The sequence below is a fragment of the Montipora capricornis genome, chromosome 6 (genome assembly GCF_036669925.1).
Source record: "Montipora capricornis isolate CH-2021 chromosome 6, ASM3666992v2, whole genome shotgun sequence".
Classification (NCBI taxonomy): domain Eukaryota; kingdom Metazoa; phylum Cnidaria; class Anthozoa; order Scleractinia; family Acroporidae; genus Montipora; species Montipora capricornis.
The window spans coordinates 59,924,277-59,939,276 of NC_090888.1; the positions used below are offsets into that span (position 1 = coordinate 59,924,277).

Consider the following 15,000-nt stretch of genomic DNA (forward strand, 5'->3'; position numbering starts at 1 on the left):
AGACTTATTTATCGCGCGCCCAAGTTCTGTCAAATAACACCTCCGCTCGCAGAAATACATTGGTTACCAGTGCGCGCCAGAATACATTCATTAAACTACTTCTGATAACTTCTTTTATGGAACAAGTTACCTAGGTCTGCACGGGAAGCAAGGAACTTAGAATCTTTTCGGGCTATAATTAAAACATTTTTATACAAGGATCGTTTCAGTTATCTTAGCAATTTTCTTTTATCCATAAGTCTTTTAGAACTTCTTTCTACAGTAACTGTTGTTATTATTCTATGTTAGATTTTTAACGTAAATAGTTTGTAAGCTTTACTGAAAGACTTGTAAGATTTATAATACAGGTGTAAGTTTAGTTAAGTTATACACTATTGTGATGCGCTTTTGAATATTGTATAGAAAAGGCGCAATATAAGTAATAAATTATTATTATTATTATTATTATTATTATTATTATTATTATTATTATTAAAAGAATTCTATGAAGCGGATTCAGAGCCACCTTAAATTACTGAAAAGTTATGGCAGGTATGAATCCGCTCCACAGAACTTTTTTTCAACTTTGCAGAGAGTTTCATCTTGGCCTACTGATTACTTTTGCGCAATAATTTATTGGGGTCACCGTAGTTAATGCATGGAGGTGTTTCTGAAACTCGACAAGTGCCTTTGTTTCATGTTTTTGTCCGTAGTTTTAGCCTTGACCCTGTACAAAAAACACCTTTTTTCCAGAACATAACCAATCAAATCCTTCGATTAAATTACACGCAACTAATTTGCAAACCCGTGCGAAGCAAAAACAAAAGATTGTGCAGGGTCACGGCCAGTTCAACATGAATTGAGAAACATTATTCTTTTTAATTTTTTTTTTTAATTTTTAATGTAACTTTATTATAGTTGGCGACAACATTGTTCTTGCTTTTGAAGGTTTTAAGGTTTTCTAACCAGTCCCTCGATTAACTATGGGGTCAACAAGTTCGTTTTCCAGATATGAGCAACTAAAGCCAAAGTCTAAGGTGTTTTTTGCAAGGCTTTCCTGTTACAATGATAACTTTTTACGTCACAAATTCTTTTTCAGCAATAATTGGTGTTTGATATGATACCATAACATTGCTGTTACGTGATAAGGTGTTGTAGTGTCATTCCTTCTAGTGACAAGGTCTCTTGAAAGTGTTGAAACTCGTTTGAGCCACTTAAGACTACGACGAAAAATTAATGGACCCAGGTCATTATATGTAAAACTGTTTGGCTTGAGAAACAGTGTTCTAAAACGATTTCGCATCCGCTATGGGATACCATCAACTTAAAGGACTGATTTTTTAATTTCTCTGATAAAATTCTCTCTGAAGAATTTAAATTTGTGGCTGGTATGACGCGGCGTTTCGTCTCAGCCAAGAGACTCATCAGATACTTTTCGAATTCCAGCAAACTCGTTGAGCATCGCGCTCAAAGTCCCGTTCGCGAAGTCAAGATGTTAGCAGTCTGGCCTTCTATCGCAGAAGGATTCCCAACCGCAAAGTACTTGACAATTTTTTATTGCATATAACTTGTGAACTTTGCGGTTGGGAATTAGACAACACGTCTTGGACAATCGGAATGATGCTTGCAAAGTCACAGCAACTTCTGTTGGTATTCCAGCCGACTGCTCTTTTGAAAATGTGAGGTTATTCGACCATCTCACTCCCAAGATCCAACAACTCCCTGTAGATGCCAAGAAATTTCAAAATCGGAATGGCTACAAATTTTCCTGGGCAAAGAATTGTCTTGTTTATCTGCGTCAAACCGAAGATTCTCGTCCAATTTTGTTAAGTCTTCTGCCGATTTAGAGAACTTTGCGGAACTGCAAGGCCTTCCTTTGAGCTCAGTAACCTCTATTATCGTGTTTAGCTTACATGTTTTCTTGTTTCTATAATGTCTAGTGACTCGAATTTATTATCTGTCCTTGCCGTTAATCACTTAGATGATAGCTTGTTTAATTGAGTACTTTATGAATTAAATGTCCCATGGTCCTGTACATTATGACAGAGATCGTCTCGAATCACTATTACTTAATCCTTTTGACCGGCCTTAGCTTGGCAATATGCTTTCCAGTTATCTCGATCCCGACTCAAATTTTGAATGTCGTCTTCCTTGTAGTAACTATGTCGTTGAAGGAGAACTTAATAATCAAGTAGTATTGCAAATAACGCGGATGTTTTCTCCATTATGCACATTAATGCTCTTAGTTTGCTTAAAAATCGATAAACTTAAATTGATTATGATGAATATGCAAACACCACGTTCCGTTATTGGTGTCTCGGAAACTTGGCTAAATGATGCCACTTCAGAGTTAGTTAATATTATTGGATACAATTTTATTTCAAACCATCGGTATTTCTGGACGTATACAAAACATGGACCACCCCTGTGGACACGGTCATTGGACCCCTTCATGGATCCAGTCCATGGACTATCCATGTGGACGAACTCTCATTTTGTAAATTCAATACGTTTAAGGTGGCCTACAACAGTTTTCAGAAGAAAAAGATCAAGATTTTGAAATCTATGAAATTAAAGTAATAGGATGTCTCTTCTGAAATGTTAGTCACTGCAATAGGCCACTTGCACTAAGAGGTCATGTGACATCGTTTTTATGAAAATGAAAGTTACATGATTTTGCCTTCGAAACACTATTAGTGGGTCATCTCTTAAACAAAATAATAGTGATTGGTTTTTCAAACCCGCACCATTTGCTTAAAATGAGAAAGTCCGTAGCTGGTCACGTGACCAAAACTTGATTTTTTTTAAATTATGAATTACCGCTTCTGACACAAATTTTGCACTTGAACTTCAAGGAAAATGTTGAAAAGATGATGTGGTAACGTTTATGGCACATCTGAACTCAACTATCAAACATTTAACAAGATATAAGCAAAAAGTAGTTTGGCCGCCATGTTGGAGGGCAAGAGTATGCCCTCCAACATGGCGGCCAAGACAAATCATGCTACTTTGTTGAAAAATCAAAGTACCATAAAATATCTCCCTTAAATGCGTTTCCTCTCAAATTTCGCGTGTAAGATAATTTTTATGTGTTCTGTCAATTTTTGGCAACAGCAAGATTACAACTCACTGTTTAAGGGAAGCATTGGTCACGTGACCTCCTAGTGCAAGTGGCCTATTGATGTAAAATGTAATTTTATCTAACCAATAAATGCAGATCAGGGGAAAATGCTAAATATAGTGACCAAGCTCCTGAAGGGGGGACTGGAAACTAGAGATTTCAAAAACTAGCCGTACGACCTCAACTTAAAATTTCAAGATTTCCTTAGCAAGAAAAAATAATCATGTTTAGAAATAAATGGTTAAATCTGTCAGACAGGTTTTTCACAAATGGCAAAAACGTCGATTTTTGTCTACTTTGATAATAACTGAAAAACTGTATGATAGATCTTTGTTTAAAAAATTGTTGACGGCTTCGTCCTCATATTGTTTACTAGTTCCCAAAATTTCAACGTACCCCGGTCGTACGGCTAGGTTTTGAGGAAAAGGCCTTTGAAATGTATAGTTTCCAGTCCCCCCTCCAGGAGCACGTTCACTATATTTAGCATTTTCCCCTGATTCGCATTTATTCTTTAGGGAAAATTACATTTTACATCAATTGCAGTGACTAACACGTCAGAAGAGACATCCCGTTGCTTCCATTTCACAGATTTCAAAATCTTGATCTTTTTCTTCAGCCAACTGTGGTAAGCCAAAAATCTTTAGACGAAAGAGAGAAGTGATCCTCGCATTTACATGTACCTGGAAAATTTAAGCAGAACCTCATGACTAAGAATGAACAACTCTAATACTTAAAACCTATGTCACAGTATTTTTACAGAGCAGGGACCCGTTTCTCGAAAGCCCCGATAACTTTTCGGACCCTAAAAGCCAATTGTGAAACTGCCAACCGCTTGCTTTGGAAAGCCGATCTTTTAACATGTTTTAAAGGTAACAAAAAGAAAAACGACTGTGAAGTTTGACGACTTAAATCCTGTCCGTTCTTGAGATACAAAGGGAATTATGTCACCCGAAAATGGCCCGTAAAGTTTCGGGACTTTCGAGAAAAGGACCCCAGGCCCCAGTTGTTCGAAAGATGGATGGCGCTTTCAGCCAGATAAATCACTATCCAGTGGATAAGTCATAGCGAAACCAATTGCGCTATCCAATGGATAATGATTTATCCGGTGGACAGCATTATCCCCCTTTTGAGCAACTAGGGCCAGGAGCCTATGTACGATCTATTTTTAGACACTTTTAGACACTATAACATCAAGTTAGTTTCCTGTGATTGGTCATCGGGCTCCTACAGGAGTCTCATTAGCGAGAAATTCAATCCAAAAATATATGGCGGTCCGTCAAAAGGCCGTGACAGGAAAATAGGGCTACATGTACTGATTTAAGCAATTGCCTGTTATAGACACTTATACCACCTATTTGGTGGCTCCAAAGGGATTCGTCTAGGGATTCGTCTAGATAAGTGACAGGATCACTTCCCTCTTTCGTCTAAAGATTTTTCTGCTTGTAACTTTACAAAATGAGGGGTGGTCCGCAGGGGTAGTCCATGGACCGGGTCCATGAAGGGGTCCATGGACCTGGGGTCCATGTTTTGTATGCGTCCGGCATTTATTGACAAAATGGTCTTGACTGTAAACTTCATCTGGAATGTAATTTCTCCGACCCTGAGATAATTAATTGAATCACTTTTTGTAGAAATATTCATTCGTAACTCAAGGGAAAGACATCATTGTCGGCTCTGTCTATATATAGATCACCTAACTATCACGTAACTGTTTTTTTAGATAAATTTGATGATATTGTTTCCATTATTTCGAAAGACAACAAATGTTGCGGTGATGAGTGATTCTAATTTAGATTTACTTCAGTACAATCATAATGTGCTTACTTAGGAATTTATCGAATGTCTATTTAATTTTCACACGCTTTTTTTACCACTCATATCGAATCCCACTCGCCTGACTTCCTATTTTGCAACATTAAGGACGGTGTCTACTAATTCTAAGGTATTTTTGCGCGGTTTACTGAATATGCGGAAAAAGCAGATCTTAACAAGTGTTATTGAAATCCCAAAGGATAAGTAGGGGTAACCACACATTTTTCGAAGATGATTAACGCAATGTATGGCGTTCTTTTCCAAATTAAAGCTTAATTATCTCTGAAAAATGCGTGGTTACCCCCAATTTTATTTTTGGATACCAAGAACACTTGCTAAGTTCTACATTCTCCACATAGTTTTGAACCGCGCAAAAATATCCCTGTATTAATAAGCACTACCCATGGGAAATCCGAGTATCTCGAGATGCGTAGAACGTATGCGCAATAACAATAGTAGGCACCGTCTTAATTGACAACACATGTACCAATCATCTCTTAACACATGTCTTCACCGGTATTGTTCTCAATGATTTATTGCATCATTTTCCGATCTATGCTCTTTTATGATGAAGTTTTGCCGCACAAAAGTGAGACGAAACTTTTTAAGCGCTCGTTTAGAGAAGACACAAATTCAATGAATCTCTTACGCTCACTGATTGGTTGAAACTTCCAAACATGAAGCCTACAGTATTCATAAATGAATACTCGAGGCAATTTGATTTCTCATTTCCAATAAAATGCATCAAAGGCAAACAAATGAACAAGTTTATGTCTCCTTGATTGACCCCAGCTATACTGAAATCTATAAATCGGAAAAATAGCATTTATAAAAAATTAACCAAATCACCGGTAAGTCTTGTGAACTACAATATAAGACGTATAAAAATAAACTCAACCACATAATTCGCAAGTGCCAAACGCTCCTTCTATGATAATAAGTTTGAAAAGCACCTTAAAATTGGAAATTGTTAAATGAAGTGATAAATTAGCAAACGAGAAAGCCTTCATTGCCACCATCCTTTAAATGCGAAGGGAAGTCAATCACCGTGATTGCTGACAGATTTTTGTAAATATTTTATACCAATATTGGCCCAAGCCTTGCAAGTGCTATACCAGCAGTTAATTCTAATTTTCGTTCATTCCTCATCAACAATAATAACAATCCTATTACTCTAAAGCCAACTACTACAATGAAACTTGAAAATATTTTTAAAACATTAGCTTCTGGGAAAGCCCGTGGTTATGAAAACATTTCAATGGGTGTAATCAAAAGCTCTTTTCAATTAATTTCGTCACCTTTAGCGAATATTATTAATCAGTCGCTGCAAAAAGGCATTTCCCAGACAAAGTGAAAATTGCTAAAGTAATCCCTGTTTACTAAGGGACTTTTTCGAAATGTTTTGAGAGAGTTATGTGCAATCGGTTAATAGAGTTTGTTAAAAAATATGACATACACTACTTTTAAAAATCGATGAGTAACCAGGTGGCATAATTGAAAAGTTAAAAAGACGTTCTCTGGTTGAAAATTGAGCTTTCGATTGCCAGTCTGCAATCTTTAAAAAGTGAGGTGTAAAAAGCGAAGGTAAAAATATATATGTACAGAAAGGTGAGACAATAACGAATGAATATAAATAAATACAACAAATACAAAAGGAATGCTAGTATGAAGCCTTCGGCCTTCAGCCGAGCACCGCTGAAGGAGTAAGGAAAGGGCTGACCCACGTTTCCAATGCGTTAAAATCAAATGGCTACCCATCAGCAACTATATTGAACATCTTACAGAAGAAATCGACCTCTGAAGTCATCCCTTCTCCTGAAGAGTTAATGGGAATGTTCTTTAGGTGGACAGACCCACCAGACTCCCAAAATGGCTTTGCGGTTTTACCATACATCAAAGGGGTCACTGAACCTCTTACAAGAATTCTCAACAATAACGGCATGCGAGCCACCACCAGACCGGTTAAGACCCTGCAACAGGAATTTGGGTCCCCCAAATCAAGACCTCCACCAGATCGGCAAACGAACGTTGTATGTAAAATCCCCTGTGCGGACTGCACATGGAATTACATCGGAGAAACGGGTAGATGCTTACACACTAGAAAAAAGGAACACATACGAAACACCAAAGTTTTTAAAAGTGCTTCCAATGTTGCCAGCCATGCGTGGCTCGAAGGCCACACTATTGATTTTGAGAATGCACACGTCATCGATAGAGGCAATTCACGCGTAAGAAAAACACTGGAATCCTGGCACACAGCAATTACTGTAGTCTTATCCATGTTATTAGCATTTTATTTTCATACTAGCATTCCTTTTGTATTTGTTGTATTTATTTATATTCATTCGTTATTTTCTCACCTTCGCTTTTTACACATCACTTTTTAAAGATTGCAGACTGGCAATCGAAAGCTCAGTGTTTTTAACATTTTTAACCAGAGAACGTCTTTTAAACTTTGCAGACATACACTACTGTTGTCAATATGGTTTTCGGAAAACCACTCTACTTCTCTTGCATCTATTCACCTTATTAACAAAATTTCATCTGCAATTGATCGGCACGAGACCACTGCAGAGGTTTTCCTAGATCTTTCTATACCATTGACCATCAAATCCTATTTGGCAAGTTGGAACATTATGAAATTCGTGGTCTGGCTTTGGAGCGGATTAAAAGTTAATTTCTTGTCGCCAACAATTTGTTCAATTTAATTCTACATGTTCCTCTAAGCAGACTATTAAATGTGATCAAGGTTCCATTTGAGGTCCACTATTTTTCTTATTATATATATTATTATAAATTATTCTCAATTAACTCAGCTTTTACTTTTTGCTGATGACACCAGTATGTTTTATTCACATTCAAACCCAAAAAGGGTACAATCTGTATTAAATGCCAAGCTGCGCAATTATGATATGTGGTTGAAATGTAGCAAGCTCTCAGTTAATATTAAAGACTAATTATGTTATCTTTAAACCAAGACAGAGAATAGCTAATGATGACTTTAACATATTCTTTGGAATTCAATTACTAAAACAAACAAACGTATTCAAATTTCTGGGTGTCTATCTTGATGAGCATCTTACTTGGAAGCATCACATAAGTTTTTTGTCAAAGCAAATCGCAAAATCCGTTGGTGTTATATTTTGATCTCGATTCTACCTTTCTTCAAGAACCAAGCTAGCCTTGTACTATTCACTAATTTATCCTTGCATCACTTATTGTAATTCCACTTGGTCTTCTGCATATGTCTCCAATTTAAGTAGAATATTCTACTTGCAAAAGCGTGCTGTGCGAGCAATAACAAATTCAGATTACCGAGCGTATTCTGCTCCTTTATTTGCGAAACTAGGCATCATGGACATTTTTCAATAAATTCATTTCAATTTTCTAAGTTTATGTTTTATTATTACAATCAGTTGTTGCCTCCGATGTTTTTGAATTTATTTGAAACAAGCCACCATGTGCACAATTACAGTACTAAAACAGCAAACAATTATCGGCTACATGTTGCACTGGCATCAAACTATTTACAATTCTTTATCAAGGTCAAAAAATCTGGAGCTCTCTTCCTGGATCAATTAAATCATCTAGTTATCTAAACTTTAAGAAAAATATGTTAGGGTTTCTTGAGTTATAGTTACGCCGCACAAGCATTGCGTGAGATTATTTAGATTAATGAATAAGCATATGAGGCGGGGGCCCCTCTTATAAGCCCGGTGGTTTCTTGGGGTCTCCTCGCCACAATTATTGTAATATCCATCCTTCCTTTTATTAATGACTCTATTCTTATTATTGATTGCCTTTGTAATATCATTAATTGTGTGGTAAACAAACATTCATATATTCAAGAGACATTAGTAGACTAAGGCCTGTTCCAAACGTCGTGCTACTGCCGTGCCGAACTCAACTGAAATTGTCATTTCGATTTAAGCACGGCAGTATCACGCCGTTTGAAACCATTAAGCGCGGCACGGCTAACTTAGGATCGGCACGACTACTTAGCACGGCAGGACTTGCCGTGCCGCATGGCAGTAGCACGACTTGGTTTCAAACGGCGTGCTATTGTTGCGCCGAACTCAATTCATAAATTAATTTATTGTATTTTGCATTATTTGCATACTATTAAGCTGATGATTTGTTTTGTCCTTTGAATTTGGCGCGACTGTATTAGGTTCGACGTTTAAAACCGCTGTAACTTAATTACCATCAAAAAGCAGAAATATTGTATTTTTTTCCTGCATTTTAGATTTTCGATGGAAATAATGACAGGAATACAGCAAAGAAAAATATTCTAAGCAATGTACTAATAACAAGGTGGCTACGTTTTGTGGCGAAAGACTTCAAAGACTGTGCTGGTATGAGGACAGAGGTATATGGAGTGAAGCAAAAACCAGGTAAACCAACCAACTAATAACAACAACAACAATAATAATAATAATAATAATAATAATAATAATAATCATCATCATCATCATCATCATCATCAAAGGAGGGCATTCTAAATTTATTTTAATCATATGTATTTATCATAATTTATTTGTAAAGATTCATATTTACATACAGTTTTTCAGTTTTTATACAAATACGTTAGAATTAGTCATTTTAGCGTTATTATGTATTATATTTTTATTTCATATGCATTGATTGGTTACGGTTTGCCGCCCAATCAAGCCTTATAGGTCTGGGCATCCAGAAGTTTGTATACTGCCATACTAATAATAGACATGTAAAAACTAGCGATATAATGTTAAATTTCCGACGTTTCGGCTACCTCATGAAGCCATTATCAAGGAGTTGGAAATGAATATGCGAGTTCATAATAGATATAAAATACTCCAAATTTGTGTAAGTGAAGATGAGTTAGACAAAGGCTGTGTTTTCACGAGCGGTTTGTCAGGTCGCTTAGCGAGTGACAACCAAAAATTCCGTGAAAAAAAACAGTTCCTTTCCCAACTCGCTTATAGTTAAGTGAGTCGGCAAATTTCAATAGAATTCTCATTAAATTTAAGCCACCAAAAACCATGTAGCTTAAGCGAGTTGGCAATTACTTTCAACCAATGAGGAGTCGCTTGCGGTTATCCAAATCGGAAATACAACAGGCGTGCTATTTTTATTATTTTTATTATTGCATTGGCACGTGCGCTATCCTCATTGAATCTTACCTGTGAAAATACGTATCATTTTTAAGTCGCTGAACAAAGTCTGGAAACAAACCATTTTCAGGAATGTTTAGCGAGACAACGGCTGTCGTGAAAACACGGCCAAAGACTTAAGCACGGATTATATCTGTTTGCACGTTCAGCCGTGGTCTTAATTGCATTTCGTTAACCGGAAACAGTCCAATTTGTTCCGTACATTTTTTTCAGCACTCTAAAGGCCCAGTAATACGGGCAACACTTTTCGTGCAACTTGTCGTGCAACAATGTTGCGTTGCAAGTTGAGATGGTTTGTTGCGCGTATTACCACATTCTTGCGCAACAAATTTTCATGTTGCAAAAAGTAAAAGCGACGTGTACTTTTTGCAAGATAAAAATTTGTTGAGCAAGAAGGTGGTAATACGCGCAACAAACCATCTCAACTTGCAACGCAGCATTGTTGCACGACAAGTTGTAAGAAGAATGTTACCCGTATTACTGGGCCTTAAAGCAGCTCAGGAGGTCTTCAGGGACAGCACCCGCGTGGTCTTGATCATAATGCTTGCGTACAGAAGATGACGTAATATTGTGGCCATCCACGCGTGTATGTAGATGGCCACGTGTGTAGCCAACATAGCTACCTGTATCGCACAGGTTGCATTGCCGAAATTGGTACACAACGCACTGTTGATTAACCAGCTGTGGTTTGGTCTCGCATTCTTGAAGGCCAATTTTTCGACTGACAAGGATGGGTTGGACTGTAGTTTGGAGTTTGAGACTTTCTTTCAACTGAACTTGATCCAGGATTAGCGTAAACTTTTGTTTCGTGGTTTCAACTTTTTGGTGAGAGTTTCTTTTGCCTATTTTGGTTTTTCAAGATTGACTTCTTGTAATGTAACGTTTTGGCGAATATCAGCGTTGAACAGCATTAAGTAGTAGAGAAATAAACCCCTTGGCTCATTTTTTATCTGGGATTAGAGTTAATCGGCTTTTGAACAACTGGGCCCTAGTCCTTAAATGGTACGACTAACCATTCACGTTATTTCTCACCATTTCCACCGATGCCTGCGATGAATGCTGGTCAGTAACTCTTGAGTTGACAAAGATATTAATGGTAGAGTTGATTAGGTGTTGGGGGTACTTCAAACGTGAGAACAGAGACTTTTAAGCGTTCACACTCCTCCGAGGAATAGGCTCACGATGAGGACAAACGGTACGCGCGGTCATGCATAGTTGTTAATAAGCTTCGTTTGTATCGGTTGTCGATGTGACTATGGTAGTGGAGAAGTACACCAGTACTGGTAGGCTTCACGTAGACCTTAGTCTCGATTTGGGGCTCTCGGTTTAGGAGGTGGGTGCCGAGAAAGGGAAACATTTCATCCTTTTCAATCTCCATGGTAAAACTGACTAGGCCTCTCCAGATTCTGCTCCAAAAAAGCTAAAAAGTTGCTAAGAAATATGCCATAAAGTTGCTTAAAAGTTGCTCAAAAATTTTGTAAAGTTGCTCGAATATTTTTATATTTTTAATACAGCATGTCTAATTTTAATAACAATTGTTTTATAATCAATATTAAGGTACAACTAAGTAACTATTTACAACAAATTAGGCAACCTTTAGTTGAATCCAAGTGGCTAGTTACAAAAAGTTAGACAGTAAGTGTAACAAGCTCGTTGCCAGGGCTTTTCACTTCTCGTGGGGGGCGCCCCCCACGAGAAGGGAAAAGCCCTGGCAACGAGGTTGAGGCTACCCAAACCCAATTCTCGTAATTAATTACCACGTCCACGTGATACCCATTCAAAGGGTAAAAATATGAGTTTTACTAGAAAGATGTTTAGAATTTTAACCAAGACAATTTAAGGAACAATTTAAGGAACAACTGTCCCTTGGTGGCCACGCTCAAGAGATCAACAAGGTCATCTTAAGAGATGTTTAGATCGAGATTAAGGTCTACGTGAAGCTTACCAGTACTAGTTTACTTCTCCACTATCATAAACACGTCGACAACCGATACAAACGAAGCTTATTAACAACTATGCTTGATCGCGCGTACCGTTTCTCCTCATCTTGAGCCTATTTCTCGGAGGAGTGTGAACTCTTAAAGTCCCTGTTCTCACGTTTGAAGTACCCCCAACACCTTATCAACTCTACCATTAATCCCTTTGTCAACTCATGAGTTACTGACAAGCATCCATCGCAGGCATCGGTAGAAAGGGTGGGAAATGACGTGACTCGGGTAGTCATATACCATTTAAGATTCAGTTGAAAGATCCAAGTCTCAAGCTCCAAACTACAGTCCAACCCGTCTTTGTCAGTCGAAAAATTGGCCAAGACCACAGCTGGTTAATCAACAGTGCGTTGTGTCCCAATTTCAATATAACCTGTGCGATGCAGGTAGCTGTTGGCCACACACGTGGCCATCTACATACACGCATTGATGGCCATAATAATGCGTCATCTTCTGTGCGCAAGCATTATGATCAAGACCACGCGGGTGCTGTCCCTGAGGACCTCCTCAGCTGCTTTAGACTGTTGAAGAAATGCATGAACAAATTGGACTGTGCCGTTAACGAAATGCTTTACATCAAACAATTAGGACCACGGCTGAACTTGCAAACAGATTCTATCCGCGCTAGAGTCTTTGTCTAGCTCTTCTTTACTTATGCATATCTTTTATGAACTGGGATATTCATTTCCAACACCCTGATAATGGCGTCACGTATTTCACTTACTTACATTAAAAGAAATAGAGATGATTGATAATAAAAAATTCAAAATTCTATAAAATTACGAATTCCATGATGCAGAGATATTAAAATCATACAATCGAATTATACTAATGACGGCCAAACCAATGTCCATAAAAAGCCCCGAGTATAAAAACATATAATAATAATAATAATAATAATAATAATAATAATAATAATAATAAGTTTGTAAAGAGGAAGGTTTCATTGTCAATGAAAAGTGGTATGAACATGTATTTGAGCCAATACTAGAGAATGACAGATCACGTGATAGAGGCAAGAAGACCGGACATGATTGTTGTTGAAAAGAGAAATAAATGTTGCAAAATAATAGATTTTGCAATACCATATGATAGCCGTATTGAGGAGAAAGAAGTCAAGAAGGTAGTGAAATACCAGGATTTAGCAAGAGAATTGAAAAAGTTATGGAAAATGAAAACAATGGTAATTCCTATTGTAATCGGAACATTTGGAACAGTTCCAAAGGATTTAAAGAAGAGACTAGAGAATATTGGTATAGAGACCAAGATAGACGAGCTTCAGAAAAGTGTTATTCTGAACACGGCAAGGATTCTTAGGAAGGTCCTAGAAGTTTGAGGAGACTTGATGTCACCAAGCTTCCTGGAGTACGGAAGTTCCATTGGAAATCCAATGTGCGAAAACAAGATAATAATAATAATAATAATAATAATAATAACGATTATTATTATTAGTAGAGTATTATTATTATTATTGTATTATTATCATTTTATCGTTATTTTTTGATAATAAAATAATATACATTGTATTCAATTAAAAAAAAAAAGGAAAAAAGTAAGGATTGGAAGCACTATACAACATTAAGAATTAATTATAAATCATAAGCGTACAATCAGTGTGTGTGTCAATAACGATTTCGCAAATACATTCCTTGGGGCTCAGATGTGATCAACTAGCTCTTGCGGCAAGCACAGTGTTTTAACATCTACATTTGCATCTACATGTTCCAGCACTCGGCAAAGTCCCTTTTTGACTTGTGGCTGTTTCTGCTCAGGTAGCCTCATACAGCACAAGCCTTTTCAGAGACATCACCACCAAGCAGGCCACTTCTGCTGGAGAGAACAGGACAGCCACAACACCGGAGAATTTATCCCCTCCTCTTCTCGAATAGTGCTTGGGTTCTTTAACATCCTACAGGGAACTTATGAATATAGAAGATATTTGTGAGACGGGGCCCACGTTTTATAGTCCTTATCTGAGAAGACTTGAAAGTCTAACCATTTGCAGATGAAATTACAAAGGCAGCACTTTCTCCTCAGTTATTTTAAGATCCTGAGTGTTGATTTGGCCGGGGCTCGAACCCGCGACTTCCCGTGTGACAGTCCGATGCTCAACCAACTGAGCCATCGGAACGCGGTTTTAAATTAAGACATCGAAGAAGAAAATTTCAAGTTAAATGAATAAAACTTCTGAAAGAAAAAAGACAAAATTAATGCTTTCGATCTGTAAATCTGAATCAACGAAGTCTAACTGTCGTCTTCTGGATCTTGTGCCTCTCAAGCATAGTATCGCAGAGCGTACGATAGCGAAAGGAACTTTAGATCTTATCAAAGAAATAGCGCATGAGTAACGTTCTCCCTTCTTATTTGCGATTAGCTCCGCAAGTCTGCTGTGGTACTTAACACACTCATCCGCCATTTTGCCTGTGGTCGTGAAAACTAAGGGAGTGAACGTCCCCTTTTCGATCTCCATTACTCTTTCCGCATACTGCCTCTTCTTCTCGTTCTCATGCTTCTTATAGATCTGCTTAGGAGTCAAGTCTCTGCAAGAGTCTATATTGGAGTGCAGATCTCTGTCTCGTCCAAAAGCCTCGGGCGTGTATATCCAAACGTCTTCCCAGTGAGCTCCTCAAGGACCGGTTCTACTTCCACATAATTACAGACCATCCTTAGCATCTCTGCTTCCAACTCACGAATTTCGTTATGGCGCTGGATAATAAACCCACCGCGCTGACATACCCTTGCGTGATCCACGCTAAACTGAACACCGCATGCGCAGATCATGGGTGTGTCCGTTATTTCCCGGTCGTATCGTAACTTGATTGCATCTCTAAATTCCTTCTTATTCAGATTGTAATCTAGCTCTTTGTGAATCACAGTCAACCAATTTGATGATCCCTTCTCTGAAGCTAACTCAACAGCCCTCTTAGCTTTTGTCGGCTGGGAGCTG

General features: G+C 37.8%; 1 protein-coding gene across 1 annotated transcript in view; it reads left to right on the top strand.

Moving 5' to 3' along the window:
• LOC138054243 (uncharacterized) overlaps window positions 1-15,000 on the top strand; it is a 107,957-nt gene that overhangs the window by 49,730 nt on the left and 43,227 nt on the right. The window contains exon 3 of the mRNA XM_068900730.1: window positions 9,159-9,306. Within this exon, the coding sequence (XP_068756831.1) occupies window positions 9,159-9,306 (148 nt within the window). The remainder of the gene's footprint in view (window positions 1-9,158; window positions 9,307-15,000) is intronic.